Below are 26,919 nucleotides of genomic sequence, written 5' to 3'. Positions count from 1 at the left end.
ATTTAAGGGAAACATTCTCTTTCAAGCTGCTCTCAGATTGTCCAGGCTAATCTTTCAGCATTTCCCTTGTGAAGCTCCAGCACTCCATCCACCTGAGGCCGGCCACACCTATCCCCTTGGCTCTCGGGGTCCCCTCCTGTCTCTACCCAGGCTCTTGGGGTCCCTTCCTCTCCCCAGGCTCTCGGGGTCCCCCCTCTCTACCCAGGCCCTCAGGGTCCCCTCCTGTCTCTATCCAGGCTCTCAGGGTCCCCTCCTCTCCCCAGGCTCTTGGGGTCCCCTCTTCCTAGGCTCTTGGGGTCCCCTCCTCTCTCTACCCAGGCTCTCGGGCCCCCCTCCTCTCTCGGCCCAGGCTCTCGGGCCCCCCTCCTCTCTCTGCCCAGGCTCTCGGGCCCCCCTCCTCTCTCTGCCCAGGCTCTCGGGGTCTCCTCCTCTCCCCAGGCTCTCGGGGTCCCCTCCTCTCTCTACCCAGGTTCTCGGGCCCCCCTCCTCTCTCTGCCCAGGCTCTCGGGCCCCCCTCCTCTCTCTGCCCAGGCTCTCGGGGCCCCCTCCTCTCTCTACCTAGGCTACTGTGTTCCTGAGCAGTGACCCACGTCGTCCACTCCATTGCCTGGGTGTGAACTTAAGGTCACATTTAGGGGGCCTTTGCTGAGAGTCCGTTTGCTTTTCCCTGGAACCTGCAAGGTTCTGGCCTGCTCTTGCTGGCCATCCCTGGAGGGTCAGTCCTCTTCTGGTCCGACCAGCGGAGGCCGCATGCTGACTGCCTCGAGCTGGAGTGACCCAATGGCAGGTGTGGGTGAGGAGGAGGATGCCTGTCTGTGGTCGGGCAGTCTCTTCCCTGGAATTTGTGCCTGTGGTTGTGGCCACAGACACCGGGGGGCACTCTTAACCCACTGCCAGGCAACGTGGCGCCAGAGCCCATAGCTGTGAGCAGCCGTCGCAGCAGGCTGTGGACTCAGGCACCCGGGACACATGGTCCCCGGGGCTGTCGGGCCCTCGAGGGCTCTCTTGGGGTTCCTCAATGGTGGCCTTTGGTGCCTGTGAGCTGGCAGGGTCTGCCACCACGCAGAAGCATGGGGAGAACCCAGTGGCAGGTTCATTCTCTGAGCTGCCGGCGTCCAGGCAGTTCACTGGCTCAGCTGTGAGGTCAGCAATGATGTTTGACACGGCACCCATGTGGCCACAGTGTTTATCAAGCCCCCAGTGATGGTTGGTTCTGCGACACTGGACACTCACAGGCGGTGGCCGAGGTGGGGATGACAGTCCCACAGCTGGGCTTCCTGGGCTCCATGCCTGTCCTAGGCCTGGAGCAGCCGGCCTGCGACTCAGCGTCCCATGTGGGCTGGTGGGGCGGGTGCCCGGGGGGTGCACCTCCTGCTGTGCTGAGCCCTGAAAACATCCCAGTCTTAATTTGCTGCTTTCTTATTAGTAGCCTTCAAACTTCATAATGCAAATCCGTAATTTTCTTTATGTGATGTTTATGAACAGAAGTTTAATATAATCCACTGCCTGTGTAAGATTAACGACTGTGTGTTGATTTTCTGTAGCGGAAATGAGAAAGCAGAGGGAGTTCTATCACAAATTGGGCATGGAGGTGCCTGGAGACATCAAGGGGGAGACCTGCTCTGCAAAACAGCACTTAGATTCCCATCGGAATGGTGAGTGCCCTGCGTGCCCATCGAGAAGCCCCAGGAATCCCTGCACGAGGCCTTTTCTTAAAGAGCTGGCACTGTCTGCCAGGCTCTCCCACACGTACTCGGGAGAAAATGAAGGAACCTGAGGGTGCGGGGAGGTTAGGGTTTGAGGCCTTCCTCCTCACTCCTGGTACCAGTGGGAATGTGGGCAGAGGGGAGAAGCGGGGGTCCTGGAGGGGTGAGACCAGCAGGGGAGAGCAGGAGGGCCCCCTGAGAGTGCCTGGGGGGCAGAGGTCAGGGGTCGGAGAGCCTGTGGAAAAAGTAGTGGAAGGTGAACTTCCTGAGACTTGGCTTGGCTTGGTTTACTGTAAAATGGCAAAATAATGGTTTGGTTTCTGTGTAAAGGGAATGGTATGTTCAGATCTGAGTGTATCACAAGAGATTTTCATGTCTTGAGGACATTTTATTTTCCTAATGGACCACACAAACTCTTAAGAAATGTTTAGGCTCCTCTGTGTATCTGTGACGGTTGGAGGGATAAGAGGGGCCTGGCTCTGTCACTCCCACGGCTTTGGGGGTCCCAGGAAGCGCAGCCGTGAGGGGTCCTTAGGAAGCGTGTCTGGGAACCAAGCAGTCCTATCAGAACCGTTTTACCTGAGGGGAAGTTTTCATTTTAAATGCAGTGTTAGAATAGTGGATTTTTAGCAGAAGGCTTTCAGATGGAGGGCTGATGGGGTCAGCCCTGAGCAGCTCTGGGCGGGCCTGGCCAGGTGGGTGCGAAGCATGTCTGTGTCCCACACTGGCTCCGGCTGCCCCGTCCCTGTCTTCTGTGCTCCCCACGCCTGCACTCACAGACCCACGCGTCCATTCTGCCTCCCGGGGAGACCCCTGCAGACGCTTTGCAGACGGCTTTCCTTTGACTCTTACTCTGCTCCGGGGGTCCAGAGTCTCCTAATGGAATGAATTTTTGACGGCATTTGGAGCACAGTGGAGTTTTTTAAATGGCTTGACAGTTTGGATTTCATGGTGCACTATGTTCTGTTTGTGCTAAAAGGTGAAACCAAAGCAGACGACAGTTCAAACAAAGAGGCCGCGGAGGAGAAGCCGGAGGAGGACAACGACTACCACCGCAGCGACGAGCAGGTGGGCGGGGCCCCGGGGCTTCCGGATGCTCCTGTATTTGGAACCATGAGCAGGTGGGCGGGGCCCCGGGGCTTCTGTATTAGTGCTCCCCAGGGAGCCTTGAGCAGGTAGGTAGGCCCCCAGGGCTTCTGTATTATTGCTCCCCAGGGACCCTGAGCAGGTGGGCGGGGCCCCAGGGCTTCTGTGTTAGTGCTCCCCAGGGACCCTGAGCAGGTAGGTGGGGCCCCGGGGCTCCAGGACGCTCCTGTATTAGTCTTCCTGTAATAGTGCAGTGCCAGGAGCACCGAGGGAGGGCTCACACCAGAAACCTTCCCTCAGGATGAAGTGATGCCCAGCACCCAAGGGCTGCAGTTTTCTTCCTCCCGACTTCTTCGTTTTTCTTTTTTTAAAATTACCAGAGGAACATGTGCTTAGGGTAAAGCATGGCAGGTCAGCGGCCGGCTCTGGTCTCTCAGCCCCGTGGCCCGAGTTGTGTGCCTTTTCCCCCGGGCACGTCTCTGTACGTCTGTGAATGTTATGTGAAAGAAGGCAAAGCCCGGCAGTGTGTTGAAAGTGAGAGTGAACGTCAAAGGCCTCTTCGTGTGTCCGTGTGTCATTTACTGTATTACCAGATGAAGACAGAAAAACTACGTGGTCACAGACATGCAGTAAAAGAATTTAGTGAAATTCCATACCCACGTCTAGAGAACTTTTTTTGGGGGGGTGGAGTTTTGCTCTTGTCTGCCAGGCTGGAGTGCAGTGGCACCATCTTGGCTCACTGCAGCCTGTGCTTCCTGGGTTCAAGCGATTCTCCTGCCTCAGCATCCTGAGTAGCTGGGACTATAGGCGCCTGTCACCACGCCTGGCTAACTTTTGTATTTTTAGTAGAGACAGAATTTCACCACACTGGCCAGGCTGGTCTTGAACTCCTGACCTCAGGTGACCTGCCTGCCTCAGCCTCCCAAAGTGCTGAGATTACAGGCGTGAGCCACTGCGCCCGGCTGAGTAATGGGACCTTAACTTTTTAGTTTATACTTATGCATTGTTTAAAAGGTTCAGTGAGCATTACAGATATAGACACGTGTGTCCAACGTGGGATGTGATGGCGTTGCCTTTTGGGTCAGTGGAGAAGAGCAGCCAGTTCAGAGAAGGGGTCCGGAGGGGCAGGAAGAGAGGAAATCGCCTTCTTCTTTAATGACCCCTGGTTTCACTGCCATGCTTGGTTCCTGGTGTTTACGTGCCTGATGCTTCCTCTGTTGGTGGCTTGGCGGCTCTTCTGGAACTACGCTGCTCTCTCTGTGGCGTTGGTCTTGTCTGCGCTGAGGCCCTGGGTCTTTCCTGGTTGGCCTTTGTTAGTTACTTGTCCTTAGAGCAGTTCCCCCGTGGTGAGGAGCCTCCTGGGATCTTGTGGAAATTCGGTTTTGGGGTCTGCTGGGTGGGCTGGTGTTCCAGAGGGGTGCAGGCTGCTGCTCCCCTTTCCTCTGGTGTGGTTTTCCACGGATCGATGTGAAGCTGTGTGTGATGTCCTCCTCCAGTTTAATCTCTGTTTTGCAGTTTTAAATTTATATCAGTGCTTATTTTTACTAATATTTACCTTTTCTTTTGATCCTTGATGTGCTAAAGATTTATTTGTTGCTTTCAAAAGAGCCAATTTTTTTTTAATTGATCAAACATTGAATTTTCTTTTTTTCTTTCTTGAGATGAAATTTTGCTCTTGTTGCCCAGGCTGGAGTGCAATGGCACAATCTCGGCTCACTGCAACCTTTGCCTCCCATGTTCAAGTGATTTTCCTGCCTCAACCTCATGAGTAGCTGGGATTACAGGCGTGGGCCACTACGCCCGGCTAATTTTGTATTTTTAGTAGAGACGGGGTTTCTGCATGTTGGTCAGGTTGGTCTTGAACTCCCGACCTCAGGTAATCTGCCCGCCTCGGCCTCCCAAAGTGCTAGAATTACAGGCATGAGCGACCACGCCCTATTGAATTTTCTTTTTTCTTTTTTGAGACAGAGTCTCACTCTGTCACCAGGCTGGAGTACAGTGGCACAATCTTGGCTCACTGCAACCTCCGCCTCCTGGGTTCAAGCGATTCTCCTGCCTCAGCCTCCTAAGTAGCTGGGATTACAGGCACGCCCTGCCACGCCCAGCTAATTTTTATATTTTTAGTAGAGATGGGGTTTCACCATGTTGGCCAGGCTGGTCTTGAACTCCTGACCTCGTGATCTACCCACCTCGGCCTCCCAAAGTGCTGGGATTACAGGCATGAGCCCCCATGCCCAGCCTTGCTGAATTTTCTTAAAACATTTTTTTTTTTCTGACATCTTGAGTTAAAAGTCTTTTGTTGGCCAGGTGCGGTAGCTCACGCCTGTAATCCCAGCACTTTAGGAGGCTGAGACAGGTAGACCATGAGGTTAGGAGATCAAGACATCCTGGTTAACATGATGAAATCCCGTCTCTACTAAAAATACAAAAAAATTGGCCGGGCACAGTGGCTCACACCTGTAGTCCCAGCTACTCGGGAAGCTGAGGCAGGAGAATGACATGAACCCGGGAGGCGGAGCTTGCAGTGAGCAGAGATCACGCCACTGCACTCCAGCCTGGGCGACAGAGCGAGACTCCATCTCAAAAAAAAAAAAAAAAAAAAAAAAAGTCTTGTTGTTCTTTGAGACAGGATCTGGCTGTCTCATCCAGCCTGGAGTGCAGTGGTATAATCACAGCTCCCTGCACTCTCCGCCTCCTGGGCTCCTGCCCAAGCCTCCAGAGTAGCAGACACTGTTGGCACACCACACCAGTTAACTTTGTAAATTTTTTGTAGCAATGGAGTCTTGCTGTGTGGCCTAGGCCGGTCTGAACTCCTGGGCTCAAGCAGTCTGCCTGCCTCAGTCTCCCACAGTGCCAGGATTCCAGGCATGAACTCGCATGCCTGCCCAGTCTTTGTAAGTGCATTTCTGGCTGCGTGTTTCTTGTGTGCTCCTGGCTTCTCCCTGCAGACTTTTATGAGTAATATTTTCACTGGCATTCATTTCTAAAGAAGCTGTAATTTCATCAGAGTTCCTTTTTTTTTTTTTTTGAGACGGAGTCTCGCTCTGTCGCCCAGGCTGGAGTGCAGTGGCCGGATCTCAGCTCACTGCAAGCTCCGCCTCCCAGGTTCACGCCATTCTCCTGTCTCTGCCTCCCGAGTAACTGGGACTACAGGCGCCCGCCACCTCGCCCAGCTAGTTTTTTGTATTTTTTTAGTAGAGACAGGGTTTCACCATGTTAGTCAGGATGGTCTCGATCTCCTGACCTCGGGATCCGCCCGTCTCGGCCTCCCAAAGTGCTGGGATTACAGGCTTGAGCCACTGTGCCCATCCCAGAGTTCCTTTTTAATCGAGAAGTTTGTTCTGAAGTATTCGAGTAGCATGGCCTTTTTGGGTTCCATCCACTCTCCTTTCTAGTCTCCTTCCCAAGCGGTCAGGGAGTATTGTCTGCGCGGACCTCCACCTTGGGGGATTGAGATCTTCTTTCTTGTTCAGTTGGGTACAGATTTTCCAAGGGTCCTGGGGTGATTTTCCTTTGGCTGAGTTTGCTGGTTGGTGTAGTGGGTAAACAAGCAGACCCCGGGGGCCAGTTGTCCACTTCCTGCTCTGCCTTTAGCCAGGGCGTGGCCTTCACAAGTGACCTACCTCTGCCTCGGTTTCTGTGTCTGTGGTGTGAGGTGGTGATGAGATTGCCTCGAGGTTTTTAGGAAGATTAAATGATTTCCTACTTGTGAGGCACCTTGAGGTGTTACGTTGAATGAATGAGAAGCAAGCAGGCATCCTGGGAGATTGTTAACTCCGACATTCAAGTTCGGTGGTTTTTCTTGTTGACGCACCCCTTTAGATTCCTGTTTTCTCTGTTGCTCTGTAACCTCGCAGTGATGCTTAGGAGCCGTGCTGCTGGGTGTGCAGACTGGTGGTTCTTATATAGTTTTGATGACTTGCACCTTTTGCCAGTGTGGATTCTTTGTTTTCTTTTTTTCCTGTTCAGTGTGTTTTTGCTCTAACCCCCCTTTCTCTTGTACTAATATCGCTACTGTTGCTGTTGGGCTCTGCTTCCACCCTCCCTGTCATTTGTCTCAGGTGTGTTACGGAGGCTTTTGCTTTGCTTTTTTACACCCATCTCAGGTTATCTTTGATAGGGGAGTTTAACCCGTTGTCTTTGTTGTGAGAAAACACATCTTCTTCCCCTCTCTACCCTTGAGGGCCTGGATCAGGTTTTGCTGTCTTCTTTCTCTGCTCTGATGGTTTGGAAATTTTGCATTCTCTTTCTGTTCTTCTTGTGGCTGCTCTTAAACTTGGATTCCGTGTCCGTTTGTGGGATTATCTGCATCTGTAACTTTTGTGATGAGTTCCTGATCCCCGTCTTTCAAAACTTGGCAGTCATCTGAGGGTTTGTTCCAGATTGTTTTTGGTAATTTTAAAATTTTATTTCACACTAATTTTATTCTAGGAATCGCTTCCTCATCTTACTGAAGTTTTGATGTGACATTATAGTTATTTAGACTTAACCAGAGGTTGCGTGGGTTTTCTGGGCGTTTCTGGTGTCTTCCTGCTGTGTTTGGATTTGTGCTTTGCCACGTCCTCATGTCACTTCCGAGCCCAGCGCAGTGGCCCCTAAGCTCCTGCCAGTCACGGGCTCTGTGTTGTCCCCCTCACACCAGTGACAGTCGTTTCTTCTCTTAACTCTTAAACCCTTCTCAGTCATTCGGATGACCTGATTAAATTATGTACTTTTCATACTAAGCATTTAAAAAGAACACACACACACACAGATGAGGGAAACACCCGCCGCCCAGGCCCATGTCTCTGCTCCCAGCCTTGTGCCCTCCCCGGTGGCCCCTCCGAAGGGCATGAGGGTGTGGATGCTGTGCCTGTGCCTGGAGGCTCTGGCCCCTCCGACCCCTGGCTGGGCTCCAGCTCTAGGTTTGTTCAGCAGCCAACTCGGAGCAGCCGAGGCTCAGGGTGGCATCAGCCGGCCATGCTGGCTTCACAGCCGACCTCTTCTCCATCATCGAACGGGCGCAGGCCCCCTCGCCCCCACCCACCGCTGGTTTCTCCATCATCGAACGGGCTCATGCCCCCTCGCTCCCACCCACCGCTGGTTTCTCCATCATCGAACGGGCGCAGGCCCCCTCGCCCCCACCCACCGCTGGTTTCTCCATCATCGAACGGGCGCAGGCCCCCTCGCCCCCACCCACCGCTGGTTTCTCCATCATCGAATGGGCTCATGCCCCCTCGCTCCCACCCACCGCTGGTTTCTCCATCATCGAACGGGCTCAGGCCCCCTCGCTCCCACCCACCGCTGGTTTCTCCATCATCAAATGGGCGCAGGCCCCCTCGCTCCCACCCACCGCTGGTTTCTCCATCATCGAACGGGCTCAGGCCCCCTCGCTCCCACCCACCGCTGGTTTCTCCATCATCGAATGGGCGCAGGCCCCCTCGCCCCCACCCACCGCTGGTGGGCACTCAGCCTCAAGGCACAGGCCTCCAGGGACCGGTGGCTCCTCCAAATCTTCCTGAGGGAGGCAAGTTTAGTCATCGCTGAGCAGCGCAAAAGCCTGTCGGGTTTCTTTACTCACGACGTCTTCAAAACCAAAATACTTGACGAGGCCGTTCTTTCTGTTTTACGAGGGAGGGGACGGGGATCCTCCTGGAAGACGTTCCCCCTGCACAGGTGAATGGCACTTCCCACACTTGACCTTGGGAGTTCGGAAATTGGCGGAAGCCGCCTCTTCCGCTGCCCTTGCTGTTCCCTCCTGAGGTCCCTGGTCGTTCTTTCTCCTCTCAGTTCTGCCTCCTGCAGTCCCTGCGTCTGCCACCTTCTCTGTGTGACCCCATTCCTTTCACCGCCAGAAGCCTCAGGTGACTCATTTGCTTCACAGCTGTTCTTCGCTCTCATCTGTTTTTAAGTGTAAGCCATCGGTCTGTTTAATTCCAGAACTCTCCTTTCTGGAGCCTGACTTCTTCGGGAGCAGCCGGCGGGTTTCATGGATGTGTGGCCTGCAGCTGTTCTGCTCCTTCCCCCACAGCCACCGCTTCCAGAGCCTGGCTTTGCATGGGCATCCTGAGGCCTCCGGGGACTGGGCAGCCAAGGGTGGGGTTTGTGGATAAGGAGTGAGGTAGGGGCTGGGCCTGCTGCCCTGAGCTGGGGTCCTGAGTGTCCACCAGGACTTGGGGGTGGGGTGTGGTGCAGTCTTGGGGATACAGGAGCTCTACATGGACTTCGACCCCTGTGCATGCAGCCTCCTCCTCCGGTTCCAGGCCCCCGGGGTCTTCCCACCAGACTGAGGCTGAGCAGACAGGAGGGGCCGGCACGTGGCCGTGACCCCGTCAGCGCAACCCCAGAGATTCCCACCCCCTTCAGGTCTCTGTCCGATCCAGACGCTCGGCCCCCGCCCATCTTCGTTTTCAGAGCCTCGGGATTGCCAGTCCCCTCCTGGTGCCCGTCTGTCTGGGGCTCTTCTGAACATGTCCCTGATGAAACTCTTTCCTCTCACCTCAGTAGGCTTTGTCCTCTGTTGAGCCACAAAGGTTTGTGTTTGAGATTAGCTCAGTCACCTGGATAGTGGGAGCCAGATCCCAGCCCTCACTGGAGGCCCCTCTGGGCCCTGATGGCTCACACACCTGAGCTGCCAGGTGGCCCAGGAGAGGGCGTGGGCAGCTTCTCTCCCAGAGCTGAGAAGCCCCGGAGCGAATGGTAAGGAAATTAGAGCGGAACTTTAAAGTCTTTTTTATTTTTCTGAGATAGGATCTCACTTTCTTGACTAGGCTGGAGTATAGTAGCGCAATCTCAGCTCCCTGCAGCCTCGACCTCCTGGGCTCAAGCGATTCTCCCACCTCAGCCTCCCGAGTAGGGACCACAGGTTGAGCCACCGTACCCAGCCTAGAATTTAACGTTTAAGAAGACTCTTGGCCGGGCACGGTGGCTCACGCCTGTAGTCCCAGCACTTTGGGAGGCCGAGGTGGGTGGATCATGAGGTCAGGAGATCGAGACCATCCTGGCCAACATGGTGAAACCCCGTCTCTACTAAAAATACAAAAAATTAGCTGGGCGTGGTGGCGGGCACCTGTACTCGGAGGCTGAGGCAGGAAATGGCGTGAACCCGGGAGGCGGAGCTTGCAGTGAGCCGAGATTGTGCCACTGCACTTCAACCTGGGCGACAGAACGAGACTCCATCTCAAAAAAAAAAAAAAAAAAGAACACTCTGGGCCAGGCGTGGTGGCTCATCATGCCTGTAATCCCGGTACTTTGGGAGGCCGAGGCAGGCAGGTTGCCTAAGCTCAGGAGTTTGAGACCAGCCTGGGCAACAAGGTGAAACCCCATCTCTACTAAAATACAAAAAATTAGCTGGGTGTGGTGATGGGCGCCTGTATTCCCAGCTACTCGGGAGGCTGAGGCAGTGGAATTGCTTGAACCTGAGAGGCAGAGGTTGCAGTGAGCTGAGATCAAGGCACTGCACTCCAGCCTGGGCAACGAGAGTGAGACTCTGACCTCCTACAAACCCTACATTCAGCTTCCCTTGGAGCGAGCAGCTGCCCAGTGGACTTCAGGGGCCTTCTGGGTCCTGGGAGGAGTCGCGTCTGTCTTTGGTGGTCCTGGCACCCACAGACCCCAGTGGGGCTGCGGAGCTGGTGTGGTCTGTGCTCGTCTTCACTCGTACGGAGTTAGGAAACCTTTACTGGACCTGTGACGTGGTGGGTGTGGTGTCCCAGCACCAGAAACGGGAAATGGCTCCTGTGCCCTGAACAGGCTGGGGGCCTGGTGTGGGGCCCCTCCCGCCCTCTAGAGGCTCCAGTGGCTCCTGTATGTGGAGTTGGAAATGTGGTTTGTTTTCACTCCTCCGAGTTCTGCCTTCCTGGCCTGCCAGCTCCTGTCCGCACCCTTGGGCTCCTGGGACTTCGCACCCGAGAGCCGGACACCTGCTCCTGCTGCACGGCTGCTGGAAGTGGGCTCTGCCTGCAGGGACCTCACAGCCAGCGTGGCGAGGGTTGGCTGGTGGGGAGCAGAGAGCCCATGCATCCAAGCCAGACCCCCGGACGTGGAAGGGGCGGAGGGTGGAAAGAGCGTCTCCTGGACTGCAGAGGTGAGGCAGGGGGTAGTGAGCTGGGAACGGGTGCCAAGCTGCCCCACGTGCCATGGGCAGTGAGTTCGGGGCAGAGTGAACGAGCTAAGGCTGGAGGTGAGGTTGGGGACCTTGGGGGCCCATGGTGAGAACTTACTGTTCACCCAGAGGAGGGAGATGAGGCAGATGGAATGTGAGGTCAGGGTGTGCTGTGGGATGCAGCCGGGCGTGGCTTTATCCCCAGATAAAGCCAGCTGCTCTGCAGTGAGCGGCCTGCGTGGCCAGGATGGCCATGTGGAGACCAGGCAGGCGTCGGAGCCGGAGGCCCAGGCAGGTGGCGATGCGTGTGCAGCGCTGGGTTTGGGGCGTATTTAAAAGGGAGGGAGCGGCCGGGCGCGGTAGCTCAAGCCTGTAATCCCAGCACTTTGGGAGGCCAAGGTGGGCAGATCGCGAGGTCAGGAGATCAAGATCATCCTGGCTAACACGGTGAAGCCCCGTCTCCACTAAAAATACAAAAAAAAAAAAAAAAATTAGCCGGGCGAGGTGGTGGGCGCCTGTAGTCCCAGCTACTCGGGAGGCTGAGGCAGGAGAATCGCTTGAACCCAGGAGGCAGAGGTTGCAGTGAGCTGAGATCGAGTCACTGCACTCCAGCCTGGACGACAGAGCGAGACTCTCTCCCCGCCCCCCAAAAAAAAGGGAGGGAGCCTATAGGACTCGCTGGTGACCCAGATGCAGATGCCAGATCTTGGGCTCTTTTTCATTTCCAGGTGGATAAGGAGCTCAGTGTTGCCAGGCAGGCCGATGGGTAGGCATAGAAAGCGACAGGTCCTTCTGTAGTGCCCTCTTTACAATCAAAGTTGCATTTCGAGGTGTGTAACGTAACCGCTTGATGGTGACTGCCGTGTACACACAGGGCCGCGTGGTGTCACAGAGCGCACGGTGTGTGCACAGTGTGTGCGTGGCACGTGTTGGTACGCGGTGACGTTTTTACACTTAATTTCCCATTTGTTCTAATATTGGAGACTTTTAGGTGGTGACCGGCCCATCACTCTTCTAAGACATTGCACCTGTCCCCCTGGGCAGGTGTGTTCCACGGTATCTCTGTTCTGTTTTTTTTTTTGTTTGTTTTTTGAGACAGAGTCTTGCTCTGTAGCCCGGGCTGGAGTGCAGTGGCCGGATCTCAGCTCACTGCAAGCTCCGCCTCCCGGGTTTACACCATTCTCCTACCTCAGCCTCCCGAGTAGCTGGGACTACAGGCGCCCGCCACCTCGCCCAGCTAGTTTTTTGTATTTTTAGTAGAGACGGGGTTTCACCGTGTTAGCCAGGATGGTCTCGATCTCCTGACCTCGTGATCCGCCCGTCTCGGCCTCCCTAAGTGCTGGGATTACAGGCTTGAGCCACCGCGCCCGGCCTATCTCTGTTATTTCTGATCAGTCTCCTGTGTGTGGGGTGTCCAGCGGCTCATCGCACGTCTCTGGGCTCCTCTGCGTGTGAGTTGCTTCCTTGTTCTTTGCCCGTCTCTGTCCTGGGCAGCCTGACTTTTCCTCACGTGAGCTGCAGGGCTGCCTCTCCCCTCACCGCCCCGCGCTCACTGCAGCGATCGTCTTTCCTTCTGTGGCTGTTGGCTTTCTTCAACCATCATCCGCAGTTGTAAAATTTGACATAATTAAATTTCTCGGTATTTTCTTTTGTATCTTAAAAATGTTTCCCCATTCTAAGGTCATAAATACATTCTTCTACATTGTCTTGTAACATATTTGAAAGGTTTGCTTTTTCAAGTTGGGTTGTAAGTCCCTACAGTTGACCTTGTGTGTAGAATGGACGAGGTGGGTTCAAGTTTGCCAGGTTTCCACACTGTCAGGTCCCCCCCGGGCTCTCTGCTCTGTTCTGCTGGTCTCTTGTCTCCCGTTGTGCCAAAACAACAAGGAACTTAACTGAATTGCAATGATTTATTTTACCATTAAGCTGTGGTCTTCTGGGAGAGTAGGTCCCCCTCATTTTTCTTCTTAAGAATTGTCCTTTTTTTTTTTTTTTTGAGATGGAGTTTCACTCTTGTTGCCCAGGCTGGTGTGCAAGGCGCGATCTCGGCTCACCGCAACCTCCGCCTGCTGGATTCAAGCTATTCTCTTGTCTCAGCCTTCCAGAGTAGCTGGGATTACAGGCGCACGCCACCACATCCGGCTAATTTTTTGTATTTTTAGTAGAGACAGGGTTTCTCCGTGTTGATCAGGCTAGTCTTGAACTCCCAACCTCAGGTGATCCACCTGCCTTGGCCTCTCAAAATACTGGGATTACAGGCATGAGCCACCACACCCAGCCTTTGTTTTTTTTGTTTTTTGGGGTTTTTTTTTAAGACGAAGTCTTACTCTGTATTCCAGGATGGAGTGTGGGGGCGCAACCTCGGCTCACTGCAACCTCTGCCTCCCTGGTTCAAGTGAGTCTCCCACCTCTGCCTCCTGAGTAGCTGGGATTACAGGCACACGCCACCATGCCCGTCTAATTTTTGTATTTTTATTATGGACAGGATTTCACTATGTTGGCCCAGCTGGTCTCGAACTCCTGACCTCAAATGATCCAGCCGCCTCAGCCTCCCGAGGTGCTGGGATTACAGGTGTGAGCCACTGCACCCGGCTCTTTTCTAAACTTTAGAGTTGAACATTCCTTTACTTTCCAGCTGCATAATTTGGTTCTTATTAAAAGAATTTTTAAATTTTCACTTTTTTTTTTTTTTTAACCAGCTTTCTAAATTGTGTTAAATGCACATAAAATATGCCATTTTAACGATTTTCAGGTGTGTGGTTCAGTGGCCTTGGGTACAAACCCAATGTTGTACAGCCACCACCACCATCATCTCCAGAGCCTTTTTATCTTCCCAAACTGAAGCTCTGCCCCCATTAAACACTCACTCCCCACCCCACTCCCCCAGCAGGGTCAAATTGCAGAAGGGCCTGACGAGGGGTTCTGAGGTGATAGAAACCATCCCAGACTGCCATGGCGATCATCGAGAAAGTCTGTGAATTTACAGAAAATTATTGCATTATATACATAAAAGAGGTGTGTAAACTGTGCCATAATAAAGCCTAAAAATTAGAAGTGTGCTTGTAACTTAAAGTGTATTTAAATAGGTAATACATTGGTTTAGTCCTAAGATTAATATTATAGAAAAGGTTTAATTTTGTTCTCATCTCTGTCACTGTCTGTAGTGACTTATAGAGAACCACTGTGTGATTACCTCCTGTATGTATGCAAATCTGAAAAAATGTAAACATTTTCTTGTTTTCCTTCCACAGTCCCCCCCACCCCTGACCCCGACCCCGCCCCCGCCCGTATGTGTCTGCGTTTTCCCTCAGGTGCATGCAGGCCGGCATTCATCGGTGCAGCCCCTTCCTGCTGCCCTGTGGGCCCCACACACTGCAGACCCTGCTGCCTCAGACTTGTGCGTGCGTGCCTGGCGCGCCTGTTCCCTGAGCCTGAGACGGCGGCTGCCTGTTGAGGGCAGGGCACGTCCGCTGCTTACAGAGACGTGAAGCCCACCATGGCCATTCTGTTGGCGTGCTTTTGTCACCAGCTGTGTTCCTGTATAGAAACGTTTCTTGTCTTTAGGGGGCTTCTTCCTCATTAAGCTCTGTTTCTTAAAGTCTGCTTGACTAATACTAATCTAGCTATGCCAGCTTTCTGTTGGTTAATACTTGTGTGGTATTTCTGTTCTTAAAGTGTCTTAAATGTGACACTGTTTACAACATAGAGTTAGGTTTTTTAAAAAATCAGAAACTTTTGGCCGGGCGCGGTGGCTCAAGCCTGTAATCCCAGCACTTTGGGAGGCCGAGACGGGCGGATCACGAGGTCAGGAGATCGAGACCATCCTGGCTAACCGGTGAAACCCCGTCTCTACTAAAAAAATTACAAAAAACTAGCCGGGCGAGGTGGCGGGCGCCTGTAGTCCCAGCTACTCGGGAGGCTGAGGCAGGAGAATGGCGTGAACCCGGGAGGCGGAGCTTGCAGTGAGCCGAGATCGCGCCACTGCACTCCAGCCTGGGCGACAGAGCGAGACTCCGTCTCAAAAAAAAAGAAAAAAATCAGAAACTTTTTTAGCTGGCACATTACCTTACACATTCCACGATTTTTCCATGGAGGATCTGAGTTGGTTCCTGCTTTATTTTTTTATTTTGCTCTTTTCGTCAGTTTTTTCCTATGCTTTCTTCCTCCCTGTTAAGTGAATTACTAACTTTAATCTCTTTCTTTCTTCCCCTAGTTTGCAAGGTATAAGCTCTACTTCTGTTTTACTAGTGGTTACAAAATGTTTAAACTATTTACATTTTTAAAAGTCCAAAGTGGGCTGGGCGCGATGGCTCACGCCTGTAATCCCAGCACTTTGGGAGGCCGAGGCGGGCAGATCACGAGGTCAGGAGATCGAGACCATCCTGGCCAACATGGTGAAACCCCATCTCTACTAAAATAGAAAAAATTAGCCGGGCATGGTGGCAGGCACCTGTAGTCCCAGCTATGGGAGGCTGAGGCAGGAGAATCGCTTGAACCCAGGAGGCAGAGGTTGCAGTGAGCTGAGATCGAGTCACTGCACTCCAGCCTGGCGACAGAGGGAGACTCTGTCTAAATAAAAAAAAAACAAGTCCAAAGTTACTGTAAGTTTGTGCCCCTCCCCGCACAAGCACCCCTACCGCCGCTCTCACTGGGCACGCCCTTTCTCCCGCTTCTCACTTCTTCCGCCAAACTCCAGGTCTCTCTACCTTCGCTGCCCCTCTCCCGAGTTCTTCCTTTCCTGAGTTCTTCTGCCTCTGGACTCCGGGTCTTTCTCCCCGCGCGGCTCCTCTCCTGTGTTCTTCTCCCTCCGAACTCTAGGTCTTTCTCCCCGTGCTGCCCCTCTCCTGTGATGCTTGCAGGCAGCCCCTCACTCCATCCTCACCCTGGAGCAAGGATCTCTTTCTTGCTCTTTGCACGGAATCCACTTCTCTTAGTGGCTCTTGTGGGGGCCTGTAATGGGCTGTGCTCAGTCACTGCACCATGTCGGGGTGTGTATTTCTTTTTATTTCTTTTATTTTGGATTATTTTGCTTCCTGAAACTGAGGATCTGCCCTTCACTGTTGTAGGAAATCCTTAGTCACTGTTTCTTAACACTTCCTTTCCTTTCTGTTCTTTCCTCTGGGGCTCCCGTCTTCCCCCCTTTCTCTTAGCCTTCCTTTTATTGTTTTAATTGGTGTGTTTGTCTCTACTCCTTATGGGTAACTTCCTCCAGTGATTTTTTTTTTTAGGACATTAATCTCTCCTCAGCTGAGATGAATCTGTGGTTCAGCCATCCACTGAGATGTTAGTTTCTGTCAGTGTTTTTATTTTTAGAAATTGTGTCTGATTACCTTCAACACCTGCCTGTCTGTACCCCTTTTGTATCTTTTGTAATTTTAGACATATATATTTCAGTTAACCCCCTGGTCATCCTTCCACTGCATTTTTAGGGCCTAACTGTGCTGTTTGTTGCGGCTCCACCTTTAGAAGTGTTTGCCGTGAGCGTCGCCCTTCCTTGTCAGGCATATCTTGGGGGCCGAGCAGCCAGGCCCTCGGGTGAAGACTCGTCCTGAGCCTGGTCCTGGGCAGATTCCTTTTTGCACCCACTGGGACCCTGTGGCTGCTGGGACTCCACAATCCCCTTCAGTCACTTTTTATCCTGCGGGTCTCCTGCCAAGCTGCTGGTCACCTGGAAGGCAGCTGTGACCTTCCACCTGAGGCTCTGCTCAAGCCTTCTCCCTACTGTCTTCCTGCAGTCGTTGCTGTCTCCCCGAGTGCATTCGCAGACACAGAGCCACCCACTCTTCTTTGCCCTGTGTTTGTCCGGACAAACTTAGCTGGAGACCAAGAACTCAGTGCCTGTGGTGGATAAGTAACTCTGGAATTAACTCTCAAATATTATGTTAATAACACACAGAATTAACGGGGTGAGGTGATAGTTCACAAAATGGCAAGCAGATGATAAACAGGTTTTCAGATAAGGTATGTAAGATTATTTTTCTGCACTGTTGAAGTCAAAGCAGATGTCTGATCTCAAAAAGGTCAGCAGTCCTAGATTGAGGAATTAGTGAAATATGTCTAAGGAAGCCTCCAGAACCGTCCAGGGGAGCCTTTCTGCTGCGTTCTCACCAGCGTCCTTTCCTGCAGGTGAGCATCTGCCTGGAGTGTAACAGCAGCAAACTGCGGGGACTGAAGCGGAAGTGGATCCGCTGCTCCGCCCAGGCGACCGTCTTGCATCTAAAGAAGTTCATCGCCAAAAAACTCAACCTTTCGTCCTTTAACGAGGTAACAGTTGATCCCTAAGTAGAAACCATAACAAGTCCTCTCTTATTTGTAAAAGTGACACTTCTAAGATTCTTTGCTTAGTTTCGTTTTGTTTTTAACAACTTTGGAGATTTTAGTCAGAAAAAAATCAGTTTTCCCTGCTCCACCAGGGAGCGGGATAGGAGATGGCCCTGAGGGTTGTAGGATGCCCAGAGACAGGGAACGTGGAACGCCACTGTGAGTGGAAGAGAGAACTAGGGCGGGGATGATGAGATTGTTTTAAAATACGGTAAAGGTTTTCCTCGCAACGAGAAATTCTGTGCTTTAATTTCACAAGGGGAGACATGGGCGGATGGAGAGAGGGAGGACCCTTCCAGGCTGTGGTGCGTAAGGAGATGAAGGAATACTGGCGTGAGGTGGCCTTGGCAGCGGGTGCATCACGAACATGCCAGTGTGGGTCCCTGTGAGCCCCCAAGGCGGTGACACCACGGAGATGCAGGCGCCAGCAGGGTCCAGCTCTGCGTGGAGAGAGAAGGCGCTGGCGGCTGTGGGCAGGAGCATGGGTCTGAGGTGTCGTTTTTGAAAATTGCTCAGGCTGTGCAGAAACGGACACAGGAGAGGCCAGCACCAGGAGTCACAGAAGAGGAGGACTGTGGTGGGGGCAGTCAGGGTGGAGAAGTGGACAGACTTGAGATGCTCTCTGGAGCAGCAGTGGGCTCAGCGGTGGCCCCAGAAGATAAGCCATGTCCTCCCCCCAGAGCCTACAAATGGGACCTTATTTGGAAAAAGATCTTTGTAGATATAATTGAGTGAAGGATTTTGAGATGAAATAATCCTGGAATATCTGGGTGGAGCCTAAATCCCATGACAAGTGAGGCAGAGGAAGACTCAAGATGGGACAGGAGGCCCTGGTGAGGACAGAGCGGAGGACGGATTGGAGGCTGGAGGGAGGCAGCCTTGAGGCGAGCCAGGGAGCGCCTGGGCCACCAGCAGCTGGAAGCCAGGGCAGGCTCCCCTGCTGTGGTCCGAAGGCATCCCCCAGATTCATATGTTGGAAATTCCATCCCCAGTGGGGCAGTGCTGGGAGTTAGGGCCTGGGGGAGGCACTCAGACCGAGGGCCCTGCCCCATGCACGGATCGATGCTGCTGTGAAAGGACTGGCCAGCATGGGTTCTCCCTCTTCTTCCCCAACGTGCGGACGCAGCAGAAGGCCTTCACAAGTGGCAACGTGGTGACCTTGAATGCCGCAGCTCCCAGAACTGTGCCGAAGTTCTGGGTTATGAAGAACTGGGTTCTTCATAAATCACCCAGTGTGTGGCATGCTGTGGCAGCAACACGGAATGGACTGTGCTTCTCCCTGGGAGCCTGCAGAGGGAGCGTGACTCTTATGGACTCTGGAACTGAGTACATTTCTATTGTTTGAAGCCACCACCCTCATTGTGCTAATTTCCACGGTAGCCGTGGGAGACTAATTCAGAGAAAGCCACAATAAGTTGCCGATGTATTTGGGTGGCGATGCAGAGAAAAGGAAGGGGTCAGGAATGACTGCAGGCCTACGGCTGCTCGGTTGGCAGAGGAGGGGGGGCGTGGTGTCTCGGAACAGGCGTAGCTGCTGTGGTGACACAGAGCAGAGGCTGTGTCAGATCGTGGGGGGCCAGTGCCAGCCTTGAGTGTCCCGCATGTTGGCAGGGGATACAGACAGCACACTGGGGTTGGGGAGACTCAGTGAGCATGGGCTGCCTGGAGCCCATGGAGAAAAGTCAGGACACTGGGGGAAGGGAGAGGAGGAAATGGGGAAAGTCTTTTTGCTAAGTTTCAGTTGTTTTGTTTGCTTTTCTGTGTAGCGAAACAGAAAAGATGGATGGTAGCTGGGGACCGAGCAGGCCAAGGAAGTCCTTGGATTTTCATGTGGAGGTGGAGCGGGAAGCCACGGGGGCAGTGGGGCTGCAGGGGGTGGGGAAGAGGTCAGCCATTTCCCAGCACAGGGCTGGTTCCTCCAGGGAAGAGTGTGAGGTTTTCGCTGTTGCTGCGGTGACTGTGCCTCTCAGCCCCCCAACCCAGCCACTCAGACAGATGGGGCTGCTTCACGTCTTCCCCAGAAAGGAATCTGAAGAACTGTCTACATAATCAGGGAAACGCAAGTAAAACCACATGGCACCACGTGCACCTTGTAGAACTGCCATAATCCCAAGCACTGACAACACACTCCACTCCGGAGATGCGGGGAACGCAGGTTCATTCCTGTGGGAAGCAGAACCTGCAACCCCTGTGTAGAACAGCTTGGCAGCTGCTGACAACACAAAGCACACTCTTGGCAAACCATCCAGCAGCCATGCCCCCTGTTGTTTAAACGAAATCTCCTGCCCACACAAAAAACTGCACCCGGATGTTGATATCAGCTTTCTTCATAATTACCAAAACTTGGAAGCAACCAAGATGGCCTTCAGTAGATGAGTGGGTAAATAAACTGTTGTGCGTCCATACTGGAATATTATCCACCACTGAAAAGAAACGAGCAGTCAGGCCAGGAGCAGGCATGGGGGAGAAAAATCAAGTGTCTGTTACTAAGTAGAGAAGCCCCTCTGAAAAGGCTGCAGGCTGTGCGACTCCAGCTCTGCAGCATGGCGCACTGGAAAATGCAGAACCATCTGGAGGCTGCAGGGGCTTGGGGAGGGTAGTAGGAGTGGATAGGCACAGGGCTCCTGGGCAGCGATGCTGCTGTTTGTCCACCTGTGGCTTTGCCACTAGGGCAATCTGACATCAGCTCTGGACTCTAGAGGTGACGTCAGTGCAGGTTCCTGGGTGGTGACTAATGTGCTACCATGCAGGGTGTTGGTTGGGGGGTGGCCAAGGGGGACGGGAACTCCCTGTACCTTCCTCTCAATTTTGCTGTGAACCTTAAATTGTTGTTTAAAAAGTCTGTTTAATTTTTTTAAAAGACTGGGGAGCCCAGTGCCTTTTTGCACTGTGGTGAGAGGGAGGGACAGCCTGGACCCAAGGTAAGGCCTGTGGGGAGAGGTGCCCCTGGAGGCTGCAGCCGTGGGAGGAGGCTGGTGTGGACTGGGCCTGGGTGGTATGGGGAGGGAAACACATCAGCCCTGTGGGCCTCTCAGGTGCTTGTGCCACCTGGGGAACCAAGGTGCCCGATTCCGGAGCTGTCCGGGCTGCTCATGGGTCTGCAAACCACCTCTTCCCATTTCTCAGAACAGCAGGTTTGGTAGACGGGGTGTGATGGGGCCTGGGCGTCAAGAGAAAAAGGGTACAGGGCAGCTGCAGGCCAGGTGGGGGTGGAATGGGAGCCCACAACCGCAAGGAGCTAGTCCCTGCGCCTGCACCCCCTGCAGAAATGTCATCCCCCTAACTGGCACAGGCCTGCCCTGTCATAGCTTATATGTTGCACTGGATTTCCATTTAGGTGTGAAGTAGGGACAGAGGAATACATGAACCACACCCTGTCTCTAGGCTGTGAGGTAGGGATGGAGGAATACATGAACCACATCCCGTCTCTAGGCTGTGAGGTAGGGATGGAGGAATACATCAACCACATCCCGTCTCTAGGCTGTGAGGTAGGAGCAGAGGAATACGTGAGTCACAGCCTGTCTCTAGGCTGTGAGGTAGGAATGAAAGAATGCGTGAACCACACCCTGTCTCTAGGGTGTGAGGTAGGGATAGAGGAATACCTGAACCACATCCCGTCTCTAGGCTGTGAGGTAGGAGCAGAGGAATACGTGAGTCACATCCCATCTCTAGGCTGTGAGGTAGGAATGAAGGAATACGTGAACCACACCCCGTGTCTAGGCTGTGAGGTAGGGATGGAGGAATACGTGAACCACCACCCCCGTCTCTAGCCACATTCTTGCATGATTGGGGAAGGGCTGCAGATTTCGCACCAACATTGAGGTGGCCATGTCAGCATGGATTGAGCACCTCCCCGCTTCTAATCAAACCTGCTTCTCCCCCAGCTGGACATTTTATGCAATGAGGAGATCCTGGGCAAGGACCACACGCTCAAGTTCGTTGTTGTCACGAGGTGGAGATTCAAGGTGAGACACGTGATTTGATTTTCAGAGTCTGCTCTGAATGGCAGTGACTTTGCTGTGCATCTCTTTTTTTTTTTTTTTTGAGACAGAACCTTGCTCTGTCACCCAGGCTGGAGTGCTGTGGCACCATCTCGGTTCACTGCAAGCTCCGCCTCCCGGGTTCATGCCATTCTCCTGCCTCAGCTTCCCCAGTAGCTGGGACTATAGGTGCCTGCCACTGCACCTGGCTAATTTTGTGTATTTTTTAGTAGAGATGGGGTTTCACCATGGTCTCGATCTCCTGACCTCATGATCCGCCTGCCTCAGCCTCCCAAAGTGCTGGGATTACAGGCGTGAGCCACCACGCCTGGCCCTGCATCTCTTATCTAAAAGCTTAAAAGTGATGACTCTGGCCAGGCACAGTGGCTCATGCCTGTAATCCCAGTACTTTGGGAGGCCGAGGTGGGCAGATCACAAGGTCAGAAGACTGAGACCATCCTGGCTAACACAGTGAAATCCCATCTGTACTAAAAATACAAAAAATTAGCTGGGCATGGTGGCAGGCGCCTGTAGTCCCAACTACTCAGGAGGCTGAGGCAGGAGAATGGTATGAACCTGATAGGTGGAGCTTGCACACCTTGCAGTGAGCTGAGATCATGCCACTGCACTCCAGCCTGAGCGACAGATCAAGACTCCGTATCAAAAAAAAAAAAAGTGATGACTCAGCTACAGAGATGGTTATGAAACACAGTTCTGGTCTTCCTGAAATCATCAACCCCAGAGCCAGCTTGGAAGGCGCCAGCTGAGCTCTGAGGGGCACAAGCCCTGGTGGGAAACTGCCGAGGCCATGAGTGCCATGAGCAGAGGGTCCCCTGGGGCCTTTGGGCCCCTCTGAAGCAGGAAACCAATGGTGGAATTCTCCCACCTCAGCTGGTGCTGCTGCCTGGGGAGAGGGGGTAAGGAGCCAAGGCTGGCCTGGGGCTGGGCCAGAGGGTTTGAGGGAGAAGGGGGCAAGGGAGTGGTGGCCAGGGCCACATCAGGTAAAGGTGGCCACCACGATGTGCACAGTGGTCACTGGGTCACCTGGGGCCAGGGGAGAGGGCACATGTCTTCCCAGCCTGTCTCCCCCACTGGCATCTCGACATTGCTCAGAACAGAAGGGTCTCTATGTAGTCCGCCGTGTGGACTGTGTCTCACGGGACGCGATTCCTCAGTGCCCTTCCCGATGAAGTAAGTCTGTCTCGTCGCCTCCACCCCTGCTAAGCAAGCGCTGTGTTCTTGTGTCTTCCAGAAGGCGCCACTCCTGCTGCACTACAGACCCAAGATGGACTTGCTGTGAATGGCGCCGCACAGCACCTGCAGACTGGGCCCTTGCACCCCTGGGTGCTCCCGGCCACCGCGCTTAAGAACGTTGCCTCTGGGTGTCATGTGGACCAGACTTCTGAATAGAGAATATTTATAACTTTTGTATGAGAGAGAATTCACACTCAACAAGACACTACCAGCACCACGTTTACAGAGGATGAAAACACTTCACAGTCTCCCAGAGCCGATCGTCCTCTCCCCAACCCCCCACCCTGTGCTTCAGCCTCGCAGGCGAGAGTGATTCTCGCAGGCAACACGGTTCTGAGTCACCTTCTGACATGAGCTCCCTCTGCTTGCTTTCCAGGTCTTGAAAATCTGAATTCACTTCAGTTTAGTTTATGAATTAGGTTTCATGATAAGCCTCAAATAATAGTTGGACTTTTATTGAATCCTTCCTAAGTTATTGAAAAAATATCTTCATGGTGAATGACAATATTTATGTTGCCTTTAGCTTCTTGAAGATTTAGAAGTTATATGAAAAATTAATTTAAAAGCAAATCAAAAGAGGTTTCCATTAACATTATGATTTGACCATTGTATTCAATTTCCCACCTTATGAAACACGACAGCAGCTCCCTGACTGGTTCACCTTTCACTTGGGGCTCACTCTCACTGGGGCTGACACACCCAGCCCTGGAAACAGGACCCCAGACTCCACATTGCGGTTTCTGACACGCTCAGCAGGTAGACCAGAGGCCATGTGACCAGCTCAGTGCTGGTTTGCAGAACAATTCTTATTTTTAAAAATCACTTGTATTAAAAATGGCACAAATTGTTGAGTGTCGCCATTTGGTTTCCTACGTTTTCTTTCCCCGTTTTTTGCTGAAGGGAGAGGTGGTGGTGGTTGGGATCAGAGCTCTCCTGGCGTCCGTGGGCAGGATTGGCTGGTGGTTGCTTCGGGCTCATGCCCAGATGCACTCACTGCCCCCTCTGTCCAAGGCCTCCCCTTCCCCTTTGCTGGTGGGAGGAGCTTGTTGTGCTCCTCGGCCCATTACTGTGAAGGGCGTTTTTCTGAGCTGCAGGGACAGGGTGAGCAGCTGAAGGGCTCGGAGGGAAGGTGACCCCCACTCTGCAGATGCTGCATTTCAGCTGAAGCTGTGTTTCAGCCTCAGTTGGTTGCAGTGTCAGCCCCTCTCCTCCTGGATGGTCATGTTTTTGTCACATTAGAGAATAAACTGCCAGCACACACACATTTTTTTTTCCTTTAAAACAGTAACTTGGAAGTGTGGAAAGGCCAGGAGGAGGAGCAAGGGCTGTTTCCTGGAGCGATTGAGGTGTTGTCCTGCAGTTGTCGTTGTCTTCTCCGCCAGGCTGTTCCCATTTATTTCCTGTGGAACTGAATCCCTCCTCCCTCCGCTCCCTGGGAGCCCAGGTGGTCCCTGGCCACCACTCAGGCTTTCCAAGAAGCCATCCACCTTGGACATTTTTTTCTTGAATTTCGCTGTTATCTTCTGCTTCCTTTAGGTAAAAAGCAGCTCAAGAGACCTCATCTTAGGGATGAGGAAAACATGCATATTAATTCCATCTGAGTGATTGTCAGTGTAAGGCCTTTTAAAACAAAAGCAAGTTCTTTGTTAGGAATTGGTCAAAATTCACCTCTTTCTTTAAGCCCATCAACTCCCAGGATGGTTTGAGTTACTCAGTTACCTAAGCTTGCTGTTCATCCAAATCATTTTCTAGAGTCACTGTATAAGGGTCTATGAGTAGCTGTGTATGAATAAATATTACCTGTCTACCTCAAAATATACATACTGCTGAAGCATTCTGTACAACCGTGTGTTATCACAGTGCAGTTTTAAGTGTAACATGAGAACTTAGGCATTTTCCTGTGTGGCGGAATAAGAAAGGATTAAACAGTTACAAGCCTCCAAATTAAAATAAAATTAAATCACAGTTCAGATTAAACTGAATATCATTGTAATAATGTCATAATATATATTTGTAACTTTGTAGCTATCTTTGAAATCACTTGACTTTGCTATGGTGCTAAGCTGATATATTTAAATACACAGAGAGACGGGTGAGTGGAGCCCGTGTTGATGTCTCCAGCCGGTGGTGACCCTGCTTTTGTAACCGCATTAACCTGACAAAACCTCAGCAGCAGAAGTCCCTATTTTTCTAGGAGTTCATCGTGCAGACAGTCTTCACTACAGGACTCGGCCCTGGGGCCTCTGCCTCTCGTCTGACCTTGCAGCCTTAGTCGTTGGAGGCTGGAGTGCAATGGCCCCGCCGTCCGTGGAGCCTCTGGGCGGCCTTCTTTCCTTTCTGTCAAGCTCTCATTTCACAGAAAAAGGCTGAATTTCATTTTTTCCAGCATGAAAGCCAGGATCGGTTAATGATTGGATTCTATTAAGTGGTTTTGTTTTTTTTTTTTTTTTTAAACAGATGGAGTTACTGTGAAGAAGTTTTCACAACTATTTATGCTGGTAAAACAAATGCTGTTAAATCACCTTATGCGTCGTTTTCAACAGCAGTGGGGCTAATTACCCGGAATACGGTCTCACCAATGCAGTTTTCATGGAAATAGAAAATTCAAATAGAATATATAATATTGAATTTAAGATTTGGGGGGTTAAAAAAGAAAACTTAACTTTATAAAATTATTTATTCTATTTTAAGCCTTCTATCATATTTTCCCATCCAATTGTTTGGTTTCAGTGGTCCAGCTTTATTTACAGGCATATAAAATGAAATTGTGAGATGTTTTGCAAGCTTCTTTTTACTTTGAGTAGCTTTTAATTTGTATGTTTTTGTTTTATGTGGATGAAGAGCATTTTTTATGCTTTTGTGCAATAGGTTCCAACACACATTTATTAGACATCTGTTTAAATTGTAATGTAGCATTTATTCTGCTAAATTGAAAGGGAACATAGATGGAATTCCAAAATATATACATTCAGCTTTTGGTTTTTCCTTTTTCATTGTTATTATTGTGAGAATGCTGTTATTGGGGTTGTATGTGAGTGCCTGTCAGCCTGTGATGCCTCGGGCCACGCTGTGGGGCCACCTCGGTCCTGCCTGGGTCCTGGTGCTTTGGACCCCACGTGCTTGTGGCCAGGCCGCCCCGAGGCGGGGCCATGTGGCCTCAGACCACAAGAGCAGAGCTGCCCTGGCCCAAACACTGCAGCTGCCTGCACCCCCGGGCTTTGCAGCCTTGCTTGTTTTCTCTGAATGGCAACAGAACGGCATTCACAGTGATTCAAAGGGTGGCATTGGGTTGGACGTTCTGGGTATGAGCCAGCCTGTTCCCACATTGTACGTGAATGTTTAATGTGCTCTCAAAACATGGAAAATAAGTTTAGTGCACATAGCTAAATCACAAAACATCCAATTCTCTGTTTCCTCAGGAAGTCATTACTGCGCCACCACATCACGTGACCTTAACATGATCAATATCTTTCTCTGCCTTGACATTTAAATAAATAAATTGAGATAAGTAGATTAGAAAATCATTCAAATGATACCATAATCTGTACAAATATTGTGTCCCCTGCTAGGCAGGGGACAGGGTGCGGGCGATGGCCACGTGGCCAAGGCCCCGCAGGAACGCGCCGAGGTCTCCCTCACCCTCCAGGTGTCCTTCGCACCCAATAGTGCGTCTGAGGAACGAACTGCAGTTTGAGCGTCCCCTGAGATGTGCGTAGCCTCCGTGTAAATGTCCACTCCCATGGCTTAATTGGCTATCAGACGCATTTTCCCAGACGAAAACAATGTTGGGTTAGGGGACGACGGTGCAGCCACCCAGCCTTTACCAGCAGCGTGCGGCAGACGAAGGCAGTTGAGGTGTGGAGGTGATCACGCAGATACATGTTTTTGACTGTTTAATTTGAAAGTTTACATTTTTTATGCTTTGTGTTGGTGTGTAATTTTTGTACTCTTGGTGGCTAGTTTTTGTCAAATCTTTTTTGGAATATTGCTTAAATGTTTTGATTTTATGATAGTGAAGCTTGTATTCAGTGTTTTGCCAATTAATATTATATGCTTGTAATAAAAGCAAAAGAAAAGCTTAAGTGAAAGTGTTTCTGGCTGGAAATGTATTACATAAATCATTTGTACGAGCACAAGAGATGACTTGCTCATGGGATGAACAATGCCGTGGGTATTGGATGGACCACTCAGGCAGCCTGGCCGCAGACACACTGGCCACACATGCATGCATGCTACATAATGTGTGTGCTCAGACCACATGCCTGCACATATGTGCACATATGTCCACACAAAAAGCACACATCAGCCCACGGCTCCCTTCCTCACCCCAGCCCTCCCCACTCCCAGGTTAACCAACGTCTCAATTTGCTCCAGGCAGCATTTGTAAATTGTCACCCTGGTTGCCAACCCTCATTTAAATTGGTCCGGCATTTGCTACCAGAGTTTGGGCCAGAAACTTTGTAAAGCTCATTCAGTTTGTCTCCTTGCA

General features: G+C 51.9%; 1 protein-coding gene across 1 annotated transcript in view; it reads left to right on the top strand.

The window, feature by feature from the left end:
* Positions 1-26,512, top strand: part of PCGF3 (polycomb group ring finger 3) — a 62,021-nt gene extending 35,509 nt beyond the window's left edge. Inside the window, exons 7-11 of the mRNA XM_008018196.3 lie at positions 1,545-1,655; positions 2,686-2,774; positions 17,002-17,139; positions 21,081-21,161; positions 22,429-26,512. Of these exons, the coding sequence (XP_008016387.2) occupies positions 1,545-1,655; positions 2,686-2,774; positions 17,002-17,139; positions 21,081-21,161; positions 22,429-22,476 (467 nt within the window). The 3' untranslated portion in view covers positions 22,477-26,512. The remainder of the gene's footprint in view (positions 1-1,544; positions 1,656-2,685; positions 2,775-17,001; positions 17,140-21,080; positions 21,162-22,428) is intronic.
* Positions 26,513-26,919: the final 407 nt, after the last annotated feature.

This window comes from Chlorocebus sabaeus, chromosome 27 (assembly GCF_047675955.1).
Source record: "Chlorocebus sabaeus isolate Y175 chromosome 27, mChlSab1.0.hap1, whole genome shotgun sequence".
Classification (NCBI taxonomy): Eukaryota; Metazoa; Chordata; class Mammalia; order Primates; family Cercopithecidae; genus Chlorocebus; species Chlorocebus sabaeus.
Note: the sequence above shows the minus strand (reverse complement) of the source record. Positions and strands in the feature narration are given on the sequence as shown.